The 21,179-nt window shown below is 38.0% G+C and overlaps 1 protein-coding gene across 2 annotated transcripts in view; it reads left to right on the top strand.

Annotated features, from left to right (window-relative positions):
* Nucleotides 1-3,648: 3,648 nt before the first annotated feature.
* The window catches only part of VPS8 (VPS8 subunit of CORVET complex), a 240,499-nt gene continuing 222,968 nt past the window's right edge, over nt 3,649-21,179 (top strand). Inside the window, exons 1-4 of one of the 2 annotated variants that reach the window (XM_047098538.1) lie at nt 3,649-4,220; nt 5,035-5,103; nt 12,238-12,368; nt 17,487-17,580. In XM_047098538.1, the coding sequence (XP_046954494.1) occupies nt 4,068-4,220; nt 5,035-5,103; nt 12,238-12,368; nt 17,487-17,580 (447 nt within the window). In that variant the 5' untranslated portion in view covers nt 3,649-4,067. The remainder of the gene's footprint in view (nt 4,221-5,034; nt 5,104-12,237; nt 12,369-17,486; nt 17,581-21,179) is intronic. The other variant, XM_047098537.1, reaches the window with a different exon arrangement.

The raw sequence follows: 21,179 nt of genomic DNA on the forward strand, positions 1-21,179 counted from the left end.
GGCGCCCCTCTTTTTTTTAATTTTTAAATGTTTATTTAATTTTGAGAGAGAGAGAGAGAGAGAGAGAGAGAGACAGAGCAGGAGTGGGGGAAGAGCAGAGAGAGAGGGAGATACAGAATCAGAAGCAGGCTCCAGGCTCTGAACTGTCAGCACAGAGCCCGATGCAGGGCTTGAACCCATAAACTGTGAGATCATGACCTGAACCGAAGTCAGCTGCGTATCCAACTGAGCCACCCAGGCACCTGGATAGTGTATTCATTTCTTATTCCTGCTGTAACAAATTACCCCAAATGTAGCTTAAAACACAGATTTATCATTTTACAGTTCTTTACTGCTCTTACTAGGCCAAGATCAAGCTGTGCAGGGCTGGGGTCCTTCTAGAGGCTCTGGGAGAGAATCCATTTCTGCCTTCTGCAGCTTCTAGAGACTGCCTAAATTCTTTGACTGCTGGCATCCTCCCTCCTCCTTCAAAGCCTGCAACACAACGTCTCTGTGACCCTGCTTTTATTGTCTTATCTCTTTCTCTGACACACTCTTCTGCCTCCCTCTTCCACTTTTTAAGACCCTCATTGAGCCAACATGGCTCATCCTGGATAATCTCCCCAAGTCAAGATCTTCATTTTATCACCTCTGTGAAGTTCCTTTGGCCATTTAAGGTAACAGAGTCAGAGGTTCTGGAGATCAGGACAGACATCACTGGGTATTTTACTTACCGCAGGTAGATTCAAGCACAGCTCAATTTCTAAAAAATTGGACTCCTTTTTTATTTTATTTTTTTTTATTTTTTATTTTTTTAAATTTTTTTTTTCAATGTTTATTTATTTTTGGGACAGAGAGAGACAGAGCATGAACGGGGGAGGGGCAGAGAGAGAGGGAGACATAGAATCGGAAACAGGCTCCAGGCTCCGAGCCATCAGCCCGGAGCCTGACGCGGGGCTCGAACTCACGGACCGCGAGATCGTGACCTGGCTGAAGTCGGACGCTTAACCGACTGCGCCACCCAGGCGCCCCTGGACTCCTTTTTTAAAGAAAATCTGAGCATGGTGACCTTTTGTTTCCTAGGTCTATTTGGGTTGCATAAATTTGCTCACTAACATAAAAGTGTAATTGCTGGTAACTGATAAAAGAGGAAGTTGATGTAAAAGCACAGATTTATTTATTTATTTATTTATTTATTTATTTATTTATTTATTTATTTATTTAAGAGAGAGAGAGAGAGAGAGAGAGAGAGAGCCTGCAGTGAGTGTGAGCTGGGGAGAGGGGCAGAGGGAGAGAGAGAGAATCCCAAGCAGGCTCTACACTCTACACAGAGCCTGATGTGGGGCTTAATCCTAGGACTCTGAGATCATGACCTGAGCTGAAATCACGAGTCGGATACTCAACCAACTGAGCCACCTAGACACCCCTAAAAGCACAATTGTAGAATGAATTAGTAGTATATGACAATTATTATAATAATTAAACGTTTTTCCTGAAGGGTCTCTGATGCTTTACTGGGGGCTGTACTAGTCTTAGATAAAACGCTTAACATTAAGCTCATAAAGAAACTTCTGAGAGCAGAAGTAAGTGTACTCTTCCAGTAAGGTATCCTTATGATAAGCTTAACACTGGCCAGACTGTTACAGAAGTACTGGATATTGTTTCAGGATGTTTAGCTCTGGAAGAATTTGGAAATCTTGAGGAAATTTTAAATGATAATAGCTAGTATTTCTTGAAAACCTATTCTGTGTCCAGGCATTATTCTAAATGCTTTATAGTCATAATCTAATATATTCCTCACAGTAGCTCTGCAAAATAGGTAGCTGCATTCCTAAAAGTCAGGACTCTCCATTGTAAGTTAAAAAAAAAAAAAAAAAAAGAGTTGGGCGAGTATGCTGGCTTATAGAGCCAAACCACCAGAAGACTGTGGCTAGAGCGAACATCATACAAGACTGGAATAAGGGGGCCTGAGTGGTATCAGGACACCCCTTCCTCATCTTCTCTGGTTCTTTTTGTAGGTTGATTTTATTATTGTTAGAGAATCTGTTTCTAGGATGTAAATTGAGTCCATAGTGGTGGATCTCCAGTGGCATTTATAGTATGTGTTTAGCTGATATGTATTGAATAAATGACCTCCTTTTCTGCAGAACAGGGTGGGGTGTAGGGTGGGGGTGCTGCTCAGCCTTACTATTCATTGTTTAGAACATAGTGGAAGCAGCTTTTCCTCACTGGTTCCATTTTAATGAATCCCCCTGAAGCACTCTGGCTGCATTATGCAGTCTCTGTTACTAGGGGAGTTTTGATTGGCAGCCTCCACAAGAACCACATGGTTTGAAGGAGCCCTTCCTCCAACAAGAGGTGCTGTTATGGGCAAAAACATATATGGCCACGATATTTCATCTTCCAAGATATAGAAATAGAGTGGCTCAGAAAGGGTAGACAAATTAGCCAGGGTCACAGATTGGAGCTGGTAAAGCCCAAAGTCAAACCTGATTTTAATGGACTGTTTGGCTTATGTTCTTTCCACTTTGCCAGCATATCACAATAATAGGAACTTGGTGAAGTGAAGGTTGAAAGTGGAGTAGGGTAGCATGGCAAGATGGTACTCTTTGTTTAGGGGATGCTTGATCACTTGAAACTTCTTGAATGTGGTATCGGTGTTCATAGATGCTGAGCTGCCCTGAGAACCTCTTAACTAATACCAGATAGGAGATATAAAAAAAGAGCCAGAAAAAAATTGTTTTCCTTTGTGAGTTGTTTTAGAAAGACGAATGTGAAGAGTTAAATATTTTAGGTTATTAAATCATTTAAATAAAAGTGTTTTTTTTGGGGGGGCTATTGTGGTCTTTTCCATTCTTTTTTTTAATGTGTAAGGATAAAATTTAATAACTGTCCTCAGGAATCACTGAATGTGTATTAGATTGTGCATGTTTGCGAACATTCCTTGACTAATTGTAATCATTTTTCCTAAGTGGAGCAAATACGAGAGAACCTTATTAACAAGGAATTTGTCATGAGTCAATTCAGTACTCTTCGAAGAAAGTCATATTATTGTTAATATTGCTTCTGCCCTTGGCTCATTGCAAAAGGGGAAATATGTTTAGTACCTGAGATTGGAAAGCTACTTTCAAATGTTGCCAGATACAGAGTGCCCTCACTTATGTCTCTAGGAATGTATTTGATATCATGTGTTTGTAGAACAGAGCTTTAGTCTATCTTCTATAACATGTGAAAGAAATTAGTCTGTATTTGGTAATATACCAAATGTACTAGCAAGAAAAATTGGTTTCAGCTCTTGAAAAATCTGTCTTCGTGAGTCTACATGTCTTACATATAGTAGTTACTCGTTTCTTTTAATCTGATAAAAATGAAAGTTGGAACAAAGTGAAATTCATCATCAGTACTAAGAAACAATGAGCCTCGGATAAAATTGTCAGTGAATTTTAGGCATTAAAAAAAACAATAACAGCAACTAATTTTCAACTCTTTTATTTTTTAAAAAGCTTATTTATTGGGGTACCTGGGTGGCTCAGTTGGTTAAGCCAACTGTTGATGGATGCCAACAACAAAACTGATGTGTATGCTTTTCTCCAGGGGAACTGGAGATTTGTGGGGTTTAGGAGTGTAAGGTGGGGGGGGGGGTTAATTGCAGTTCTTGGAACCAATTTACCCTTATTCTCTTAAAACATAAATCTGTTTGGTCCCAAGTCTAGTGGCTGAACTTATCCCAAGTCTATCACTATCACCAGACTTAATGACTTTGGGTGGTGGACCCCTTCCCAGACTCCGTAGTGAGATATGTCTCCTCTGTGCTTCCATAGAAGCTCTTCCCCAGTATCATACCTCAAACCCTAGGATTGATTTCTCTTTGCTTCACAGTCAGGTGATTGAATGAAGAATCCATTTCCACACAAGTCTAACCAAGTACGTCTTTGAAATGTCCAATTGATGAAATCTAAATGATGTATATTTTTTCTTTTTAAAAAGAGATCAGATCATTCAGGTCATCATGATCTAAGGCCAAAAATCAAAACAAAACAAACAAAAACTTGCTTGGATTGACTGAACTACAATTATTATAAGTAACTATGGAAAACGAACCAGACCATGAAAATATGGAACAGAGCCTTTGTGCCAAGACTACAGAAGAAGAACTGAATAAGTCTTTCAATCTTGAAGCTTCGCTTTCAAAATTTTCTTACATAGATCTGGACAAGGAACTGGAGTTCAAAAATGATCTGGTAAAAATTCAACTTTTGTCAAATGATGTTATTTAACCAGAATGTTGGTTAGAGTTAGAACCTAAAGACTTTTTATCATTTTCACATGAATTAGTAGAAGTCTATGAACAGGTTTATGAGATCATATCAGTCTTCATTTGTGTACATTTACCATTTATGAAACACTTTTAACATATGTTCTCATTCGAGCTTCACACACTCTGATAAGCCACTTCATAGAGGAAGAAACTGAAGTACAGCTGACTATGTTAACTAGATGCTCAAGGTCACAGAGCTAGTGGTAGGTTTAGAAATCTTATGAAGTGACTTTTCTCCTATTGATTTGATATTAATAAGTTTTTGTGACCAGGAGAATAATGGCAATTTGTTTGACCTAATCATTTCTCACCATAATTTATGAAATAACTAAGAAATGCAATGTCAGACCTTTGTATATTGCTTATGATGTTGTACATTGCTCTGTATATTGCTTTTTACACTTAGAAAATTGGGGCTTGTTGTAAGACATGCTGTTTTATACTATTTAAGAATGCAGATGCCTGAGTCCTTGAACAGAAGCTTTCTGGAAAGGACTGTCAGGATGTTGCAGTTACTGCATATTTGTTTTTAATAACCACTGAATATGTGGATAGGAGAGGAAACAATTCTGTAGTCTTTTGACCTTATTAACGTGGACTATTGGGTTGGTGCTCTGCGTGATCAGTTTGTTGGTATGTTTATCTCTTTAATTGGTAATGGTTCTAATAAATTAAAGCACTCCCACAATTCTAAGAGGGAGAGCAGCATTATATGAGCATTAGTTTCTTTTCTCTAGATTGATGACAAGGAATTTGATATTCCTCAAGTTGATACGCCTCCAACACTGGAAAGCATACTCAATGAGGTAAGTATGTATTAATGATCATTGTCATTTTATGGAATTGATTTTAATGCTTTTGGATTAATTATAGTGTATGTATCTAGATCTGCACTGTCCAGTATGGGAGCCACTAGTCACATGGAGCAATTTAGATTTAAATTAATTATAGTTCAATAAAAATGAAAAATTCAATCTCTCAGTTGTGCAAGGTGTATTTTAGGTGCTCAGTTGCTCCATGTGGCTAGTGGCTACTAAGGTGGACAGAACAGATACAGAATATTTCCATTGTTGCAGAAAGTTCTGTTGGACAGTGCTCACCTTGATTATGAACTTCTCAAGGGCAGAAGCTGTGTCTTTTCATGCCTGTGCCAAGTACAATGCCTCATACTTGGTAGATTTGAAAAAATGTTTTATGAAGCAAGCTAAAATACTAAATTCGTGTCACTCTGGAGCTTTGTATAATGTTTCGATAATGTCCTCTCTGTGAGTGATACTCAACCCATCCTCTGATAGTAGAGAGCAGCTGCAACCTTGAAATGCACCTCATCACTCTTCTGTGTAAAGAAAACAAAACTTGCACAGTTTGTCTTATGGGTGCCATCTTTGTTAAAAAGTTTGTCAGAGTTTTGAAATGATGTTACTTTCTGAATTAGCGGATCATAAAGACTTTATAAAGGAGCTTGGTGGCAGTAACATGTTGGTGAAGTACGTGAGTTTTTATGTACCTTGTGTCTGCTGACAGTTCTTTAACTCTGTCTTCTTGATCTTTTAAAAACTTGCTTAAGACTCCTCTCGGAGGTTTTAGGTTCTAAAACAAGAAAGATTTTTTAAGTGTGTTAATCTACTTCAGATCCATAGTTTTCTAAAAGATAACGGTGCATAGGTTCCCCAAAAGAAATGCCCACTGATCCCATAGCTTTGAATAAGTTGAGTCTTGGTTTTTGTTACTTTTTTATCTATACTTTTGGGGTTATAGACAACACTTTGTAGGATGTGAACTACTTTCTCTGTGAATTGTATCTTTTATTTTTCTTGTATGACTTTGATATCTATTTTTTGCATCAGTTTGATATTGCTGTTACTTTGAATATATTTTAACTTCAAAAATGTATGATCTGTGCTAAGACTTAAACATTTTAAATTTTGACAAGGCTTTGGTAAATGAAAGATTAACCAATTACAGTGATATTTATTGCTTTCTAATAGGAAATCTTTCATTTAGAGATGAAGAGAGTAATCTTAGTCATTTTTGTTAACATCTTAATCACATCCTCATTTCACTAAGTGTGAAATAAAAGTAATATTAGAACGTTGTGTATAAAGCCATATTTAATCATATTTGTGCACAAATGGCGAAGAAAATGCTCATGAATGAAACAGGTTCATAATGAAGAAAAACCATCTTTGCACAATTTACTTATCTATAAGTAACAGTAAGTACAGTCATTAGTGGCTTACTGAGAAGACAATACTGTTATCATCCTCAGTAGTAATTTGGGTGCCTCAGGTATTTGGGTCATAGTGTTAGATGCCAGGATTATAAAATGTTGTATGACTGTCTCTGACTTTGGGAGAGACATAGGACTGCAATTTGGCTAGCCTTCACACCTCCAAGGAGCTAGGCAGGTGGATAAGTGAAAGTAAAAATAAAATTTAAGTTGTAGAACATTATGAAGACTACAGGGGGAGAAAGTATTAAAATGATTTTAGAAAAGGAGAAAATGGAAAGGGCAAAATGCAAAGTGTAAGTAAGCACTTGCTCCAGGATATGTGATATGTGGGTATACATATTCAGTAATGTTCATTAATGTCAACCTGGAGAGAAGCTGGGAAGAAATGGGCATCCAAGATATGTTATAGGATGGAAAGTTAGAGATTATTGAGATATCCTAAATCTCAGAATTTAGGGTATGAAATAATGTTACTAGGCCTTGTCATTATTTGAAACTGTGCTACCTCTGAGGTTTTTAATTGTGAAATTCCATTCTTTCACCATAGCCGCCTGCCCACCTCCCCACCTCCCCACCTTTTTCTTCCGTTAAACCTATTCTTTGGCCTAATCAGGACCAAGTCTCTTCATCCTTCCTAGTCTTCCAGTCTGGGAAATTCCTGCTTCACTTCATTACTACTGTGCAGCCAGAAATTGATTTTGAACTTTTTATTGAAGTGTAACATATATATAGAAAAAGTGCACAAATTGTAAGTGTATAGTTTGGTGAATTTTCACAAATTGAATACCCTGTGCAGCTAGAATCCAGATGAAGAAATAAAACAGCACTAACACCCCAGAACCTCTTCTTGTGCCCCTTGAGTACCTAAGCCGAGGATAATCACAGTTCTAACTTCTAGCATTGATCAGCTTGCCTGCTTTGAACTTCATATAAATGGAATTATACAGTATGTGCTTTTGTGTGTCTGATCTGTTTTCCTCCATATTTTATTAGATTCACTCATATTTTTGTATGTAATTATTCATTCCCATACATAAAACTCTTTATATTATGTGTATACCATTGTTCATTCTACTTTTGACGGGCATTTGTATAATATCTAATTTCTGGCTACTATGAAAAGTTGCTGTGAATATTCTTATACATGTCTTTAGGTATGTTTATACACACATATAGGGGCGCCTGGGTGGCTCAGTCGGTTGAGCGGCCGACTTCGGCCCAGGTCATGATCTCGCGGTCCGTGAGTTCAAGTCCTGCGTCGGGCTCTGTGCTGACAGCTCAGAGCCTGGAGCCTGTTTCAGATTCTGTGTCTCCCTCTCTCTGGCCCTCCCCCATTCATGCTTTGTCTCTCTCTGTCTCAAAAATAAATAAACGCTAAAAAAAAATTTTTTTTTTATACACATATATACACACACATTTCTGTTGGTTATATACTTAGGAATAGAATTTCTAGGTTGTCAGATACAGGTATGTTCAGCTTTAGTAGATATTGCCGCAGGTATTGTTTTTATGTTTATTTCTTTTTCAGAGAGAGAGAGAGAGAGAGAGAGAGAGAGAGAGCGAGCGCAAGTGGGGGAAGGGCAGAGAGAGAGAGACAGAGGATCTGAAGTGGCCTCTGTGCTGACAGCAGCGAGCCCAATGTGGGCCTCTAACTAACAAACTGTGAGGTCATGACCGGAGCCGAATTCGGACACTCAGCCCACTGAGCTGAGTGCCCCGCCTTAGGTTTTTTTCGAGTGGTTGGAATAATACATACTTCCAGCAGCAGTATATGAGAGTGCTGAATACCATAGCCTCATCAACTTTTGAATTTTCTCTTTTTCACTGTATCCATGTACAGTGGTATCACATCATTGTTTTAATCTGAATTTCTCTCTTTGAAGACTGATGAAATTGGGTATTTTGACATAGGTTTTGGGCTTTTGGATATCTCTTTTGTGAATTGCCTTTTCATGTCTTTTGCTCACTTTTTTTTTTTAAGCTTACAGGAGTTCTTTTTAAAAATTTTTTTAAAGTTTGTTTATGTTGAGAGAGACAGGCAGCATGAGCAGGGGAGGGGAAGAGAGCGAAGGAAAGAGAGAGAATCCCAAGCAGGCTCTACCCTGCCAATGCAGAGCCTGATGTGGGGCTCGAACTCTTGAAACCGTAAACTCATGATCTGAGCTGAAACCAAGAGTCAGATGCTTAAACGACTGAGCCACCCAGGCACCCTGTAGGAGTTCTTTACATGTGATGTATATAGGCCTTTTATTAGGTATATGTATTACAAATATCTTCCATTCTGTGGGTTAGTTTTTCACACTTTTAATGGTTTCTTTTGATGAGCAGAAGTTCTTAATGTAGTTCAGCTTATTTTGGTTTTCTGTTATGGTTAGTGTTTTTGTGTGTCTTGTTTTGAGAAAATTTTGAAAATTCTGAGGTCATGATGATACTATCTTGTTTTAATATCTTTATTGTTCTACCTTTTAAACTTTGGTCTGTGATTCATGTGGAATTTTTTGTGTGTGATGGGGTGAGGTATGAGCCAGCACCATTTACTGAAAAAAAATATTCTTTTCTGTGGTGTCACTTTTGGTTTAAATCAGGTGATCATTTTTGTGTGGGTCTGATTCCATTGGTCTTTCTATACTTGCCCTAATACCACATTCTAATGTTTGTTATGATAGGTCTTGATAACTAGTAGTTTCAAATCTTTGGTGTTGTTTTTCAAGGTTGCCTTGCTTATTCTTGGTCTTCTGCATCATGTAAATTTTAGAATCACTTTATTAGTTTACACATACAGACACACAATGAAATTTGAAAGGATTATGTAGATTTTATGCATCAGTGTGGGAAAATTAGTATCTGCTGTGTAGCTAGTAGTTTTAAATTCAGCCTTATTGATAAGCTCAGTTCTCTTCTTTCATTTTTTCTTTCATGTGTTTTGTAAGTCCTCAACCCTGGCTTCATTTAATGGATCTGTTTTCTTTAATTACATCCTCAGGGTGCTTAAGAAAATCAGGTAAGATTCTGATTAGCCCTCTTGCTTCTTGGTGCTGCAGTTCTAATTTTTGAGTTCTTTCCTTTCCTTTCCTAAGGCAGTTGTCCCACCTCTGTCAGGCTCTCAAGAGACTGTCTCTCCTTGTGGTTCTAATCTTGTTCTTAGCAGGTGTGTGTGTATGTGTGTAGATATATGAAAAGCAGTTGGCAATATGGGCCTGAACCTCAAGAGAAATGTTGATACTGAAGATGCAGATTTTGGAGTCATTAGCATGACATAGTACTTCAAGCTATAAATATGGATTAGCTTGCTCATATAGAAAGTATGTGAGGTAGGAAGAGAGCTAAGAATATAATCCCAGGGAATAGCATGATTTAAAGGTTTGGCTGAGTAGAAAATAGAGAACATGACTGGTAGAAGAGGCCTCGTAAGTTGGGAGGAGTAGCAGAAAAGGGATGCACTGGAAGCCAAGGGAAGAGAAAGTTCCAAGAAGTAGGGAGGGAATGGTTGTAGTGTTAAATGATGCCAAGGGGACAAGGGCACGTTACCTGAAAATAGGCCTGTGAATTTGGCTGGTAACTTCAGCAAAGGTAGTAGTGGCTAGCAATGGTGGAGAAAGTGGAGATAATGAGTTTTAATGGAAATGGTAAGGCAGAACGTAGTCCAGCTGAAAGAGGAGTATGATCAGAACATTTTTCTTTAATGTCTGTTGCTCAGAATCAACCTGTTCAAAGCTGAACTCCTCATTCTGCTTTATCTGCTATTCTGCTTTTTATCTCAGAAGTATTACCTTTTGCCTAGTTGTTCAAGCTAGAAACCTTGGAATCCTCTTTGATTTCTCCCTGACGTCCCCACCTCCCATCCCCTGCCATTAAATAGTAGTGGGGAGGGGGGGCACCTGGGTGGCTCAGTCCGTTAAGCATCCAGCTTTGGCTCAGGTCATGATCTCACCATTCATGAGTTCAAGCCCTGCATTGGGCTCTGTGCTGACAGCTCAGAGCCTGGAGCCTGTTTCAGATTCTGCGTCTCCCCCTCTCTCTGACCCTCCTCTGCTTGTGTACTCTCTCAAAAATAAATAAATGTTAAAAAAAAAATGGTAGCCAGGGACTTTGGGTTTTCTCAGTAATGTCTCTTTCATTATTCCTTCTCTTGACCTCTTCTGACGAGTTCTTAAGCTCCACTCCCCACCTTTAAAAACATTTTTTTAATGTTTATTATTTATTTTTGAGAGATAAACAGAGTACGAGTGGGGCAGAGGCAGAGAGAGAGGGAGCCACAGAATCTGAAACAGGCTCCAGGCTCTGAGCTGTCAGTCCAGAGCCCAACGTGGGGCTCGAACTGACCAGCCATGAGATCAGGACCTGAGCTGAAGTTGGATGCTTAATGGACTGAGACACCCAGGCGCCCTCCTCTTTCTTTTCCCTTGACACTGCAATAGCTTTGTTACTGGTTCCTTTTAAATTATTTTTTATTTTTGAGAGAGAGAGAAAGAGTGCATGCGTGTGCGTGGGGGTAGGGGAGGGGCAGAGAGAGAGGGAGATACAGAATCTGAAGCAGGCTCCAGGTACTGAACTGTCAGCACAGAGCCCGATGTGGGGCTCGAACCCACAAGATACGAGATTATGACCTCAGCTGAAGTCAGATGTTTAATCAACTGGGCCACCCAGGTGCCCCTACCTTGTTACAGGTTCTTAATAGTTTCTTTGTCTCAGTTTCCCTGACTACAGTCATCCATCTTCCTGCTGCCCCATTTATCTTTATAAAACGTTGGTCCCATCATGTATGCCTACTTCTTAAACATCTCGGTTTCCTTCCTATTGTCTACTCTATACAGTACACTAATTCAGTAAATGAATGAGTAGTAATTATATGCCAGGCATTGTACTGGGCAGTAGGGATATAGTGGTAGACAAGGAGGACATAGGCCCTGCTGTCACTTGGCTCATGGAATATAAAGCTTTTTATAATTTGGTCCTAGCTTATCTTTCTAGGATCACTCTAACTCCTCATAATATTCCAGTCATTTGGGACTTCTTCCTTTTCTAGGAGTAAAATTCACCTTATGAAATCACTGTGTTTGCAGATGCTCTTTCTTTTTTTTTTTCACACTGTTTTATTTTTTATTTTATTTTTTTTTGTTTTTTTTTTTTTTTTTTTGTTTTAATATGAAATTTATTGTCAAATTGGTTTCCATACAACACCCCGTGCTCATCCCAACAGGTGCCCTCCTCAATGCCCGTCACTTACTTTTCCCTCCCTCCCACCCCTCCATCAACCCTCAGTTTATTCTCAGTTTTTAAGGGTCTCTTATGGTTTTCCTAACCCAGAATGCTTTTCTTTTGTTTGTCCTATTTCTCATGGGATACTATTTGTAATCAGGTGGTATTTGTTTTCTTCTAATTAGCTACTGGCTGTTAGTTAACTAGTAAAGCTTATTTACGGGTTTGAATTTTAAGAAGTGTTTTGCTGCTAACAATAATTTGCATAACTGCTTCTGCTGCTTCCTGCTACAAGGAAGAAATTTTTGGAGCGAACTCTTTGTAGAGACAGATATCTATCTAGATTTGGAAATTAATTTTCTATGCTTCTCTAGTCAATAACAATGCTTGGAAAACAGATGAAAAGCAGAAATAAGCATGTGAGCATTTTAGAGAACACATTTATGCTTGTCTGACTTACAGGGTATTTGGAATTGTGAGTTTATTGATCCATATTCTTCCAATTTAGACTGATGATGAAGAGGAGTCTTTTGTTCTGGAGGACCCTACATTGTTAAACATTGATACTATTGATTCCCACTCCTATGATACTTCGTCTGTGGCAAGTTCAGATAGTGGTGACAGGACCAACTTAAAAAGGTAGGTATTCATGTAAATCACACTGGCATATGGTTGAAATATTTGATCATTTAAAATGTAAATCTCTCGTTGGTGTGGTATGGTCTGCTGAAGCCTTTGCATAGGGAATGGAAGGCCCACTTGGGTGGAAATAATATGCTTATTAGACCCTAAAGATTTTGGCACTACTGAGGGGAGAGAATAATGAAAAGGTGCATGCCATGACCACTGTCCTCTGCACCCCCAGCAGGAAGCCATAATAACAGGCAGGGACTTCCGGAAGCGGTAGAGCCTTCGGAGGAAGCATTGGTCAAACTTGGCACTGTGTCTGTGGTGGAAACATGGAGCTAGGTTCATTTCGTCACCCTGTGCTCTCTGCACTCCCCGCCCCCTTCCTCCCACTCTCAGGTCAGCTCCAGCATTCCTTCATTCCTTTGGAATGGGTTCAGAGGAGAATCACAAAATGATTCAAGATTTGGGAAAAAGATTTCTAACCCTAAATAACTTCATTTTGGCTGCTTTTCACCTTCCAAATTCTTGGAGAGCACATGAAAAGGAAAAAGAAGTGGAGGAAGCATAATGTAAATACTTTATTGAATTCATGTGTAACTTTAATGTTGATAAAGTCATGTGTATTTTTCCTTTCTTAAATGTTGCCTGTATTAGTGTTGTCTTCTTTAGGTTGTCAACTCTTGTTGGATAGGGACCATTGCTGGCTATATTTACCTGTTCATCACTATCTCCTACAAATAGATAAATGTTTTTTTTCCAGCTTTATTGAGATATAACTGATGTATAACATTGGTTAAATGTAACATATACAATGTGATTCTTTGATATACTATGTATTGTGAAATGATTACCACAGTAGGGTTAGTTAACACCTTTATTACCTCAGATAATTACCATTTCTGTTGTGGTAAGAACATTTAAAATCTACTCTTTTAGTAATTTTCAAGTATATAATACATTATTGTTAGATAATGCTGTTACATCATGCTGTACATTACATCCCCAGAACTTATCTTACAAGTACAAGGTTGTACCCTTTGACCAACATCTACACTTTTCCTTCACTCCCCAGCTCCTGACAGCTACTGTTCTATTCTGCCTCTATGAGGTAGGCTTTTTAAAATTCCACATGTAAGTGAGATCATATAGTATTTGTCTTTCCCTGTATGACTTATTTCATGTGGCATAAGGCCCTCGAGGTCCGTCCATGTTGTTGCAAATGGTAGGATTTCCTTTTTTTTTATCATGGCTGAATAATGTGTGTGTGTGTGTGTGTGTGTGTGTGTGTGTCTGTCTCACCTCTTTATCCATTTGTTTGAAGGTGGACACTTAGATTATTTCCATATCTTGGCTCTTGTGAATAATGGTGTAATGAACACAGCAGTGGAGATATCTTTTTGAGATAGTGATTTTTTTTTTTGATATATCCTCAGAAGTGGAATTTCTGGATCATATGGTAATTTTATGTTTAATTTTGGGGGTAACCCCTATATTGTTTTCCATAGTGGCTGCCACCAGTACACAAGGATTCTCTTTTCTCAAATCCTCACTAATACTTGTGATCTCTTGTCTTTTTGATAATAGCCATCCCCGTAGGCAGTATCTCATTGTGGTTTTGGTTTGCATTTCCCTGATGGTTAGTGATGCTGAACATTTTTCCATATGCTTTTTGGCCACCTTTGTGTCTTCTTCAGAAAAATGTCTGTTCGGATCCTCTGCCTGTGTTTAACTTCAGTTATTTGGGTTTTTTTTGCTGTTGAGGTGTAAGAGTTCCGTATGTAGTAGTCTTCCTTTTCCGCTGAGAATACATTCCAAGACTTCCAGTGGATGCTTAAAACTGCAGATAGTACTGAATCCTATATAAATTATGTTTCTTCCTGTAAATACTGCAGATAGCACTGAATCCTATATAAACTATGTTTCTTTTTGTACATACCTACGATAAAGTTTAATTTATAAATTAGGCACAGTAAGAGATTATATATAATCAATCAATAATAAAATAGAACAATTATAACAATATACTGTAATAAAAGTTATGTGAACATGGTCTCTTGAAATATTTTATTGTACTGTACTCCCTCTTCTTAACAATGACTTGAGATGATAAAATGCCTCTGTGATGAGATGAAGTGAGGTAAAGGATGAAGGCCTGACATCAGGTTAGGCTACTGTTGACCACCTGACAATACCTCAGAAGAAGGATCATCTGCTTCTAGACTGTGGTTGGCCACAAGTAACTGAAACCAGATAAAGGAGAACTACTATATATTTTGGATATTAACCTTTTACAGATAAATGGTTTATAAATATTTTCTTTCTTTCTTTCTTTCTTTCTTTCTTTCTTTCTTTCTTTCTTTCTTTCTTTCTTTCTTTCTTAAGTTTTAAGCACTTTTTTTTAAGTGCTGTGAGCTCAGAGTCTGATGTGGGGCTGGATCCCACTAACTGTGAGATCATGACCTGAGCCAAAATCAAGAGTCAGATGCTCAGTAGACTGAACCACCCAGGGTGCCCTGGTTTACAAATATTTTCTATTCCATGGGTTTTTAAAATTTTGTTGATTTTCTTTTGCTGTGCCAAAGCTTTTTAGTTTGATAGAGTCTCATTTATGTTTGCTTTTATTGCCCCTCCCCCTTTTTTTTTCTTTTTTCTTTTTTGGTGTCATATACAGAAAACCCATTGCCCTCAAGACCAAGGTCAAGGAGCTTTTCCCCTATGCTTTCTTCTAGGAGTTTTATGGCTTAAGTCTTATATTTGAGTCTTTGATCCACTTAATTCATATAAAATTTGTGAGTGATATAAAATAGGGGTATAGTTCCTTTTACATGTGATTACCCAGTTTTCCCAACACCATTTATTGGAGACTGTATTCTTTCCCCATTGAGTGTTTTTGGCTCCTTTGTCAAATATTAGTTGGCTGTATATATAACTATTTATGTCTGGGCTCTCAGTTCTTTTCCATTGGTTTCTGTGTCCGTTTTTATGCAAGTACCATACTGTTTTGGTTTTGACTTTGTAATGTAGTTTGAAATCAGGAAGTGTGATGCCTCCATCTTTGTTCTTCTTTCTCAAGATTGCTTTGGCTAACTGGGGTTAGTTGTGTTTCTAAATACTAACAATGAGATATCTGAAAAAGGAATAAAATAATTCAATTTATAGTATCATCGAAAGCAAGAAAATACTTAGGAATAAGTTTAACCAAGAACACGAAAGAGCTGTACACTGAAAATTATATATAAGACATTGGTGAAAGAAATTAAAGACACAAATAAATGGAAAAATATCCTGTGTTCATGGATTAATATTGTTAAGATGTCCATATTTCTCCAGACCATCTGTAGATTCAGTGCAATCCCTATCAAAATCCCAGTGGCACATTTCATAGAAATAGAACAAAATCTCAGTATTTGTATGGAACCATGATAATTTAAATGATTTTTTTAAGTTTATTTATTTTGAGAGAGTGTGTGCACGCACGTGCATGTGTGCTTGTGAGTGGGGGAGGGGCAGAGAAAGAGGGAGACAGAGAACCCAAGCAGGCTCTGCACTGTCAGCACAGAGCCCAGCATGGGGCTTGAACTCCTGTACTGTGAGATCATGACTTGAGTCAAAATCAAGAGTCAGACGCTTAACCAACTGAGCCACCTAGGCGGCCCTATGATATTTTTAAATGAATAAGTCACAGGAATAAAAGGCACAGGATAAGGAATGCAATCAGTGATACTCTAATAACAATGGAATGGGACAGCTGCTAGCTATACTTGTGAACATAACAATGTATAAAATTGTCAAATAACTAAGTTATACATCTGAAACTAATGTAAATTGTCAACTATACTAGAAAAGAGTGTGTGTGTGTGTGTGTGTGTGTGTGTGTGTGTGTGTGTGTGTGTATATATATATATATATATATATAGTCTTTATTTTTTGGTCTCATTTAATGTCAGAACTCTTTTGCATAGCATTAGTCTGGACCCTGCTCACTATTTTGACCTAATCTCTAAGCACCCCCACTCCCATCCTGCTGGTCAGTGCCTTTTGGGTACTTACATTCCCTCCACACACAGCACACATTGACATCCTCATATTTCTGTTTGTGCTTTTTTGTTGCCTGCCAGACTCCTGGTTGTCTATCAAGGCTAGATCAGACATCTTTTTTTCTATAGTTGTCCCTGATATCCCCCCAATAAATAGGATTAAACTCTTCTTTATTTCATTTCTATAGTGCTTTATCCATTGTTATTTTCTAACATTTTTAAAAATTTTTTTTAATGTTTTATTTATTTTGAGACAGAGAGAGACAGAGCATGAGCAGGGGAGGGGCAGAGAGAGAGGGAGACACAGAATCCTAAACAGGCTCCAGGCTCTGAGCCGTCAGCACAGAGCCCAACGCGGGGCTCGAACTCACGACCCATGAGATCATGACCTGAGCCGAAGTCGGACGCTCAACCGACTGAGCCACCCAGGCGCCCCTCTAACATTTATCTTTTAAGAGTGAGTTACTTATTGGTCCCTCTAGCTATGCCGTGAGGTCCTTGAGAGTAGGAACCTTGCCTTTCTTATTTTTGTATGCCTGAAGCATACTTTTAGTTACATGATGGAGGTGCTCAGTGTTTGCTAAAGGATGATATTTTTTGAATGCTGATGAGTTGGGTAAGTGAAAGGATCTATTAGTAGGAGCAGCAGAGAGGAGTGTGGAATTTGAGGTGCTTGGTTGAAGAATGAGAGAGGGCAGTTACAGATAGAAAGGCCAGAAAGGTGGGCAAGGGTGGAAGGAAGGGAGAGGTAATGTAGACAAGTAGGGCAGGGCAGGCAACCTTCTGGTGAGGAGTAAAACCTCTTGCCATATTTTAGGTGGGGAAGGAACAGTTTGAATCAATGAAAAAGGAGTGATGGCTTTATTCACTTTCCTACTTGTGCTTCTCTGGGGTTCAAGGTGGGTTTAGTACAACATCTTAATTTAGGACTGTCAGGCTCTCAATACCTCTTTGCAAACAGAGCTACAAATTACATTCAGTGTTGTTTTCTGCTTTCCTTATTTTTATGTGTTTTTTGGTCTTTCAAAAAAGACTTTTTTTTTTTTTTTTTTTTAATATTCTTAAATGCTTCCCCCCCCCCTTCTTTTAGGAAGAAGAAATTACCTGATTCTTTTTCACTCCATGGGTCAGTTATGCGACATTCACTTTTGAAGGGAATTTCTGCGCAGATAGTGTCTGCAGCTGTAAGTATTTTGTTCTCTTTCCCAGCTTTGTAACCTGCAATGGCATAATGAAGCAGGAATGAGCATAAAACAAAGCACAGCACTTCTCTTGGCCCGAGGCTTAAAAAAAATAGAATCTGGCTTTCATGGGTTTTGTGTGATTGTTTTTGACTCATAAGACATGGCTATACATCTTGACATAGAAATTAGTGCAGCCATGAAATAAAGGTCTGCTCAGAGTCTCTGGTGTGCCTAAATGAAATATGGCAGCAAGCCTAAAAGGAACACTATCTGCCTTTTCTTTAAATTCCTTTTCAGTTTAGTTGCCATCTTGTGTATTTGGTTGAGTTAGAGTGCTCGTTTTTTTTTTTTTTTTTTTAGTCTTTTCATATGGAGAAATGATTGATCAGAATCTTTTACAACTGAGTGATTTTTTTTTTGTAATTCACAAAACTCTTTTCATGTACCTTATTTTATTTACTCTTACAACTTTGAAAGTAAGGAAAGCCATATCCTGTTTTACAAATGAGAAGAGAGACTCAGAAAGGTGATCTATTAACTTGTCTTACATCATTGAGTTTGGAGATAGCAGAATAATTACTCAAAATTGGGGTTTCTGGCTCCAACTGTAGTGCTGCTTTGTTGTGAAATGGGGGTGGTATTGGTGAATGTGGCCAGAGTATAATGGTTAGAACAGAGTATCTGCGGTCTTTTTTGAACATTTTTTACAGCACTGATTTCATGCAAAAATATTTAATAGACCATCAAGACAATAGATGATGATTCTGGTAGGCTTTATCAAATTTTTCTTTGACCTCAAAGCCTATAATTTTATGTAGTCTTTCAATTTTAGTTTTCTGAATTCATTGTATAGATCTTATGTGTAATGATGATGATGATGGCGACCACGGTGACATATTCATGTCCCAGGAACTTTCACTTTTTTAATGTTTTTATGGAGTTTAATTGGTATTTTGCAAATTCAGTTTGGACAAAATTTTGATTTCCCAAAAGAGTAAGAAGAGATTGATACAGGAGTAGCATCACAACATCATAACTGCATTGCAATTGTCATATTTATCAGAGAAAGCTCGTATAAAAACCAAACCAAACAAACAAACAAAAAAAGAAAAAATAAGAAAAAGTGTCCTCTGTGGGCAGTTGGTATACCCCGACCCAGCTTATATATCATGAAGTCAATTTAAATAGATAGTCAAGCAATGGAGGAAACCTGGGCAATTGTCCTTCCTCTTTTAGGTGGAGAGTAACTCATATTTGCTAGAATGGGAACCACCTGTTGAGGATTACATTTCCATGACGTTTTCTGAATTTAATCCTTATGTAGGTGATGAAATTCATTCCTTTCAAGATCAAGATGAACCAGAACAGTCATTTGACCCACCTGTGCAGTTTTAAAAATATTTTGAATAATGGAGACTGAACTAAAACTCAGACGCTGAACATTGATTAGATAAATCTGTTATTTAAAAGGGTTTCTTCTCCCTCTTGAAGAGGAGGGAAAAATTCTAATAAATCCCAGAGTGTTTGCATTCTGTTCTTATTTCATTGCTATGGCTGAGCTCCTTTGGTCTTTTAAAATGAAAACTGCTTTTCCTATGACAGTCTTCATACTCTGCCTTCCTAATTTTGGATTACCAGCTCAATTTAAATTGTGTGCTTTTCTGTGATGTTCGGTGTGTTAACATGTAAAGCTAGTTTTATTTTTGGGCATCTCTCCTGAATAGTTGTTCAATGATGCCTTCAGCCATGTGGATAGTGGTGTTATTAGGGCTGCCTGGGGCCTTGCTCACAATGGCTTTGTCGTCCATATGCATAGAGAACAGTTAGGAGAGATGGAATTTTTGGAATTGTGAACTTCTGATTCACAAATGAAAGTAATATGACAGATGACTGTATTTTAAATTTGTTTAGACTAATTTCAAAGGGTATTTATCACTTTTATGATCCCCTAAGGTAGTAGAGATGCCTTAGCACAGTGTTTTTTCCGAAATGCGTCCGTCCGTTGTGTAAGAATCTCCTGGTACTGATTGAAATGCAGATTCCTGAGCACCCAAACGTGCTTAATTGGAATCTTAGTAGTATAGCATAGGAAATCTGCGTTTTAACAGTATAACAGGAATCTGTATCTTAGGTGATTTCAAGGTAGCCTGGCTTTTGAGAATCATTACCCTAAGATGTTGCCACACCAGTACTACAACTCTGTAATCTCTAGTGCTTCGCATATGTCTGTTTCTTTGGCTTAAAAAATTTTTTTAATTTATTTTGAGAGAGACAGAGCTAGTGGGGGAGTGACAGAGAATCTCAAGCAGGCTTGTGCTTGCTTCGGCAGCACATATCCCAAGCAGGCTCTACACCATCAGCACAGAACTTGATGCAAGGTTCGAACCCAAGAACTGTGAGATCATGACCTGAGCCAAAACCAAGAATCGGACACTTAACTGACTGAGCCACGCAGGCACCCCTGGTTTTTTGGCTTTTAAAGGAAGCTGACTTCTCATTTCATTATTCAGGTTCCATTTTGAATATAGTATGCTTTTTATCTGCTCTTTCATTCTTTTTCCCTATCCAGGACACAAATCAATCATTCATCAGATATTTATTGTTTGCATCTTAATTGTCAAGCATGTTAGGTGTACTTTACATACACATATCCATACAGAGTGGGGTATATCCTCCATCCAGAACATTGAACATAGCAGCCTTGTGATTGTTCTTCCTCATACTCCCATGCACTAGAGTAAGTTTCTTGAGTTAGTTCCCAGGACACTCTGTAAAGTTGGATAAAAATTGATTCTGCTTTCTGAGAGATTATAATAACTAATTGACCACATTGACAGGGACAGACATAGAAAAGAACTATAGAAATGATATAAAGAGCCAGGTCTGGGAACTGGAAACTCTGAGTTTGAGACATACTTTTCTATCACTTCTTGAATAATCTTGGGCAAGTCAGGTACACTTTTTAAAACTTCTGTTTTCTTAGTCTGGAAAATCAGAATAATACATGTTTTATCTATCTCTTGCAGATTGAGAGTCAATAGTGTAATACATGTACATGAAAGCTCTTTGCTACTATGGTGCTAATTATTGTAAGCTCTTACTATTTAAAGCTATAGAAGCATTAAATAGATAACTGGACATTTATATGATACTTTACATATAATTTGTACCTCAGGACACATTATTGAGGTACATAGGGCATTATTTGCTATTTCCTTTAACAGATGAGGAGGCTAATACCCAGAAGGTTAGGTGACTTTCCCTAGGTCATAGAGTTACTTGTATGGAGCTGGGACCAGCACTTAATTTTTAATTTTCTGATGCTTGCTTGAACTGACTGAATACACCCAGCTTGGGTTTTATTGAAGGATTATTAGATAATTTGCTGGATAGGAAGCTTAGAGAAAGAATATCTGTAGCATGTTTCCCTTTTCTAAAATCTTTGTGTACTCCTGTCATTGTAACCTATACTACTTAGAGTGTATCCATGTTATTGAAAATAGGACTTCTTTCCTCTCTCTCTTCTTACGTTTTCATTTATAATCATGCCTTTCTTAAAGCATTGGTTACCGTTAGTAAAATAAAATGATCCACTTTCA

This window comes from Lynx rufus, unplaced genomic scaffold, assembly GCF_022079265.1.
Source record: "Lynx rufus isolate CCGP_SWC_20201006 ecotype Redwood Valley unplaced genomic scaffold, mLynRuf1.p SCAF_5, whole genome shotgun sequence".
Taxonomy (NCBI): domain Eukaryota; kingdom Metazoa; phylum Chordata; class Mammalia; order Carnivora; family Felidae; genus Lynx; species Lynx rufus.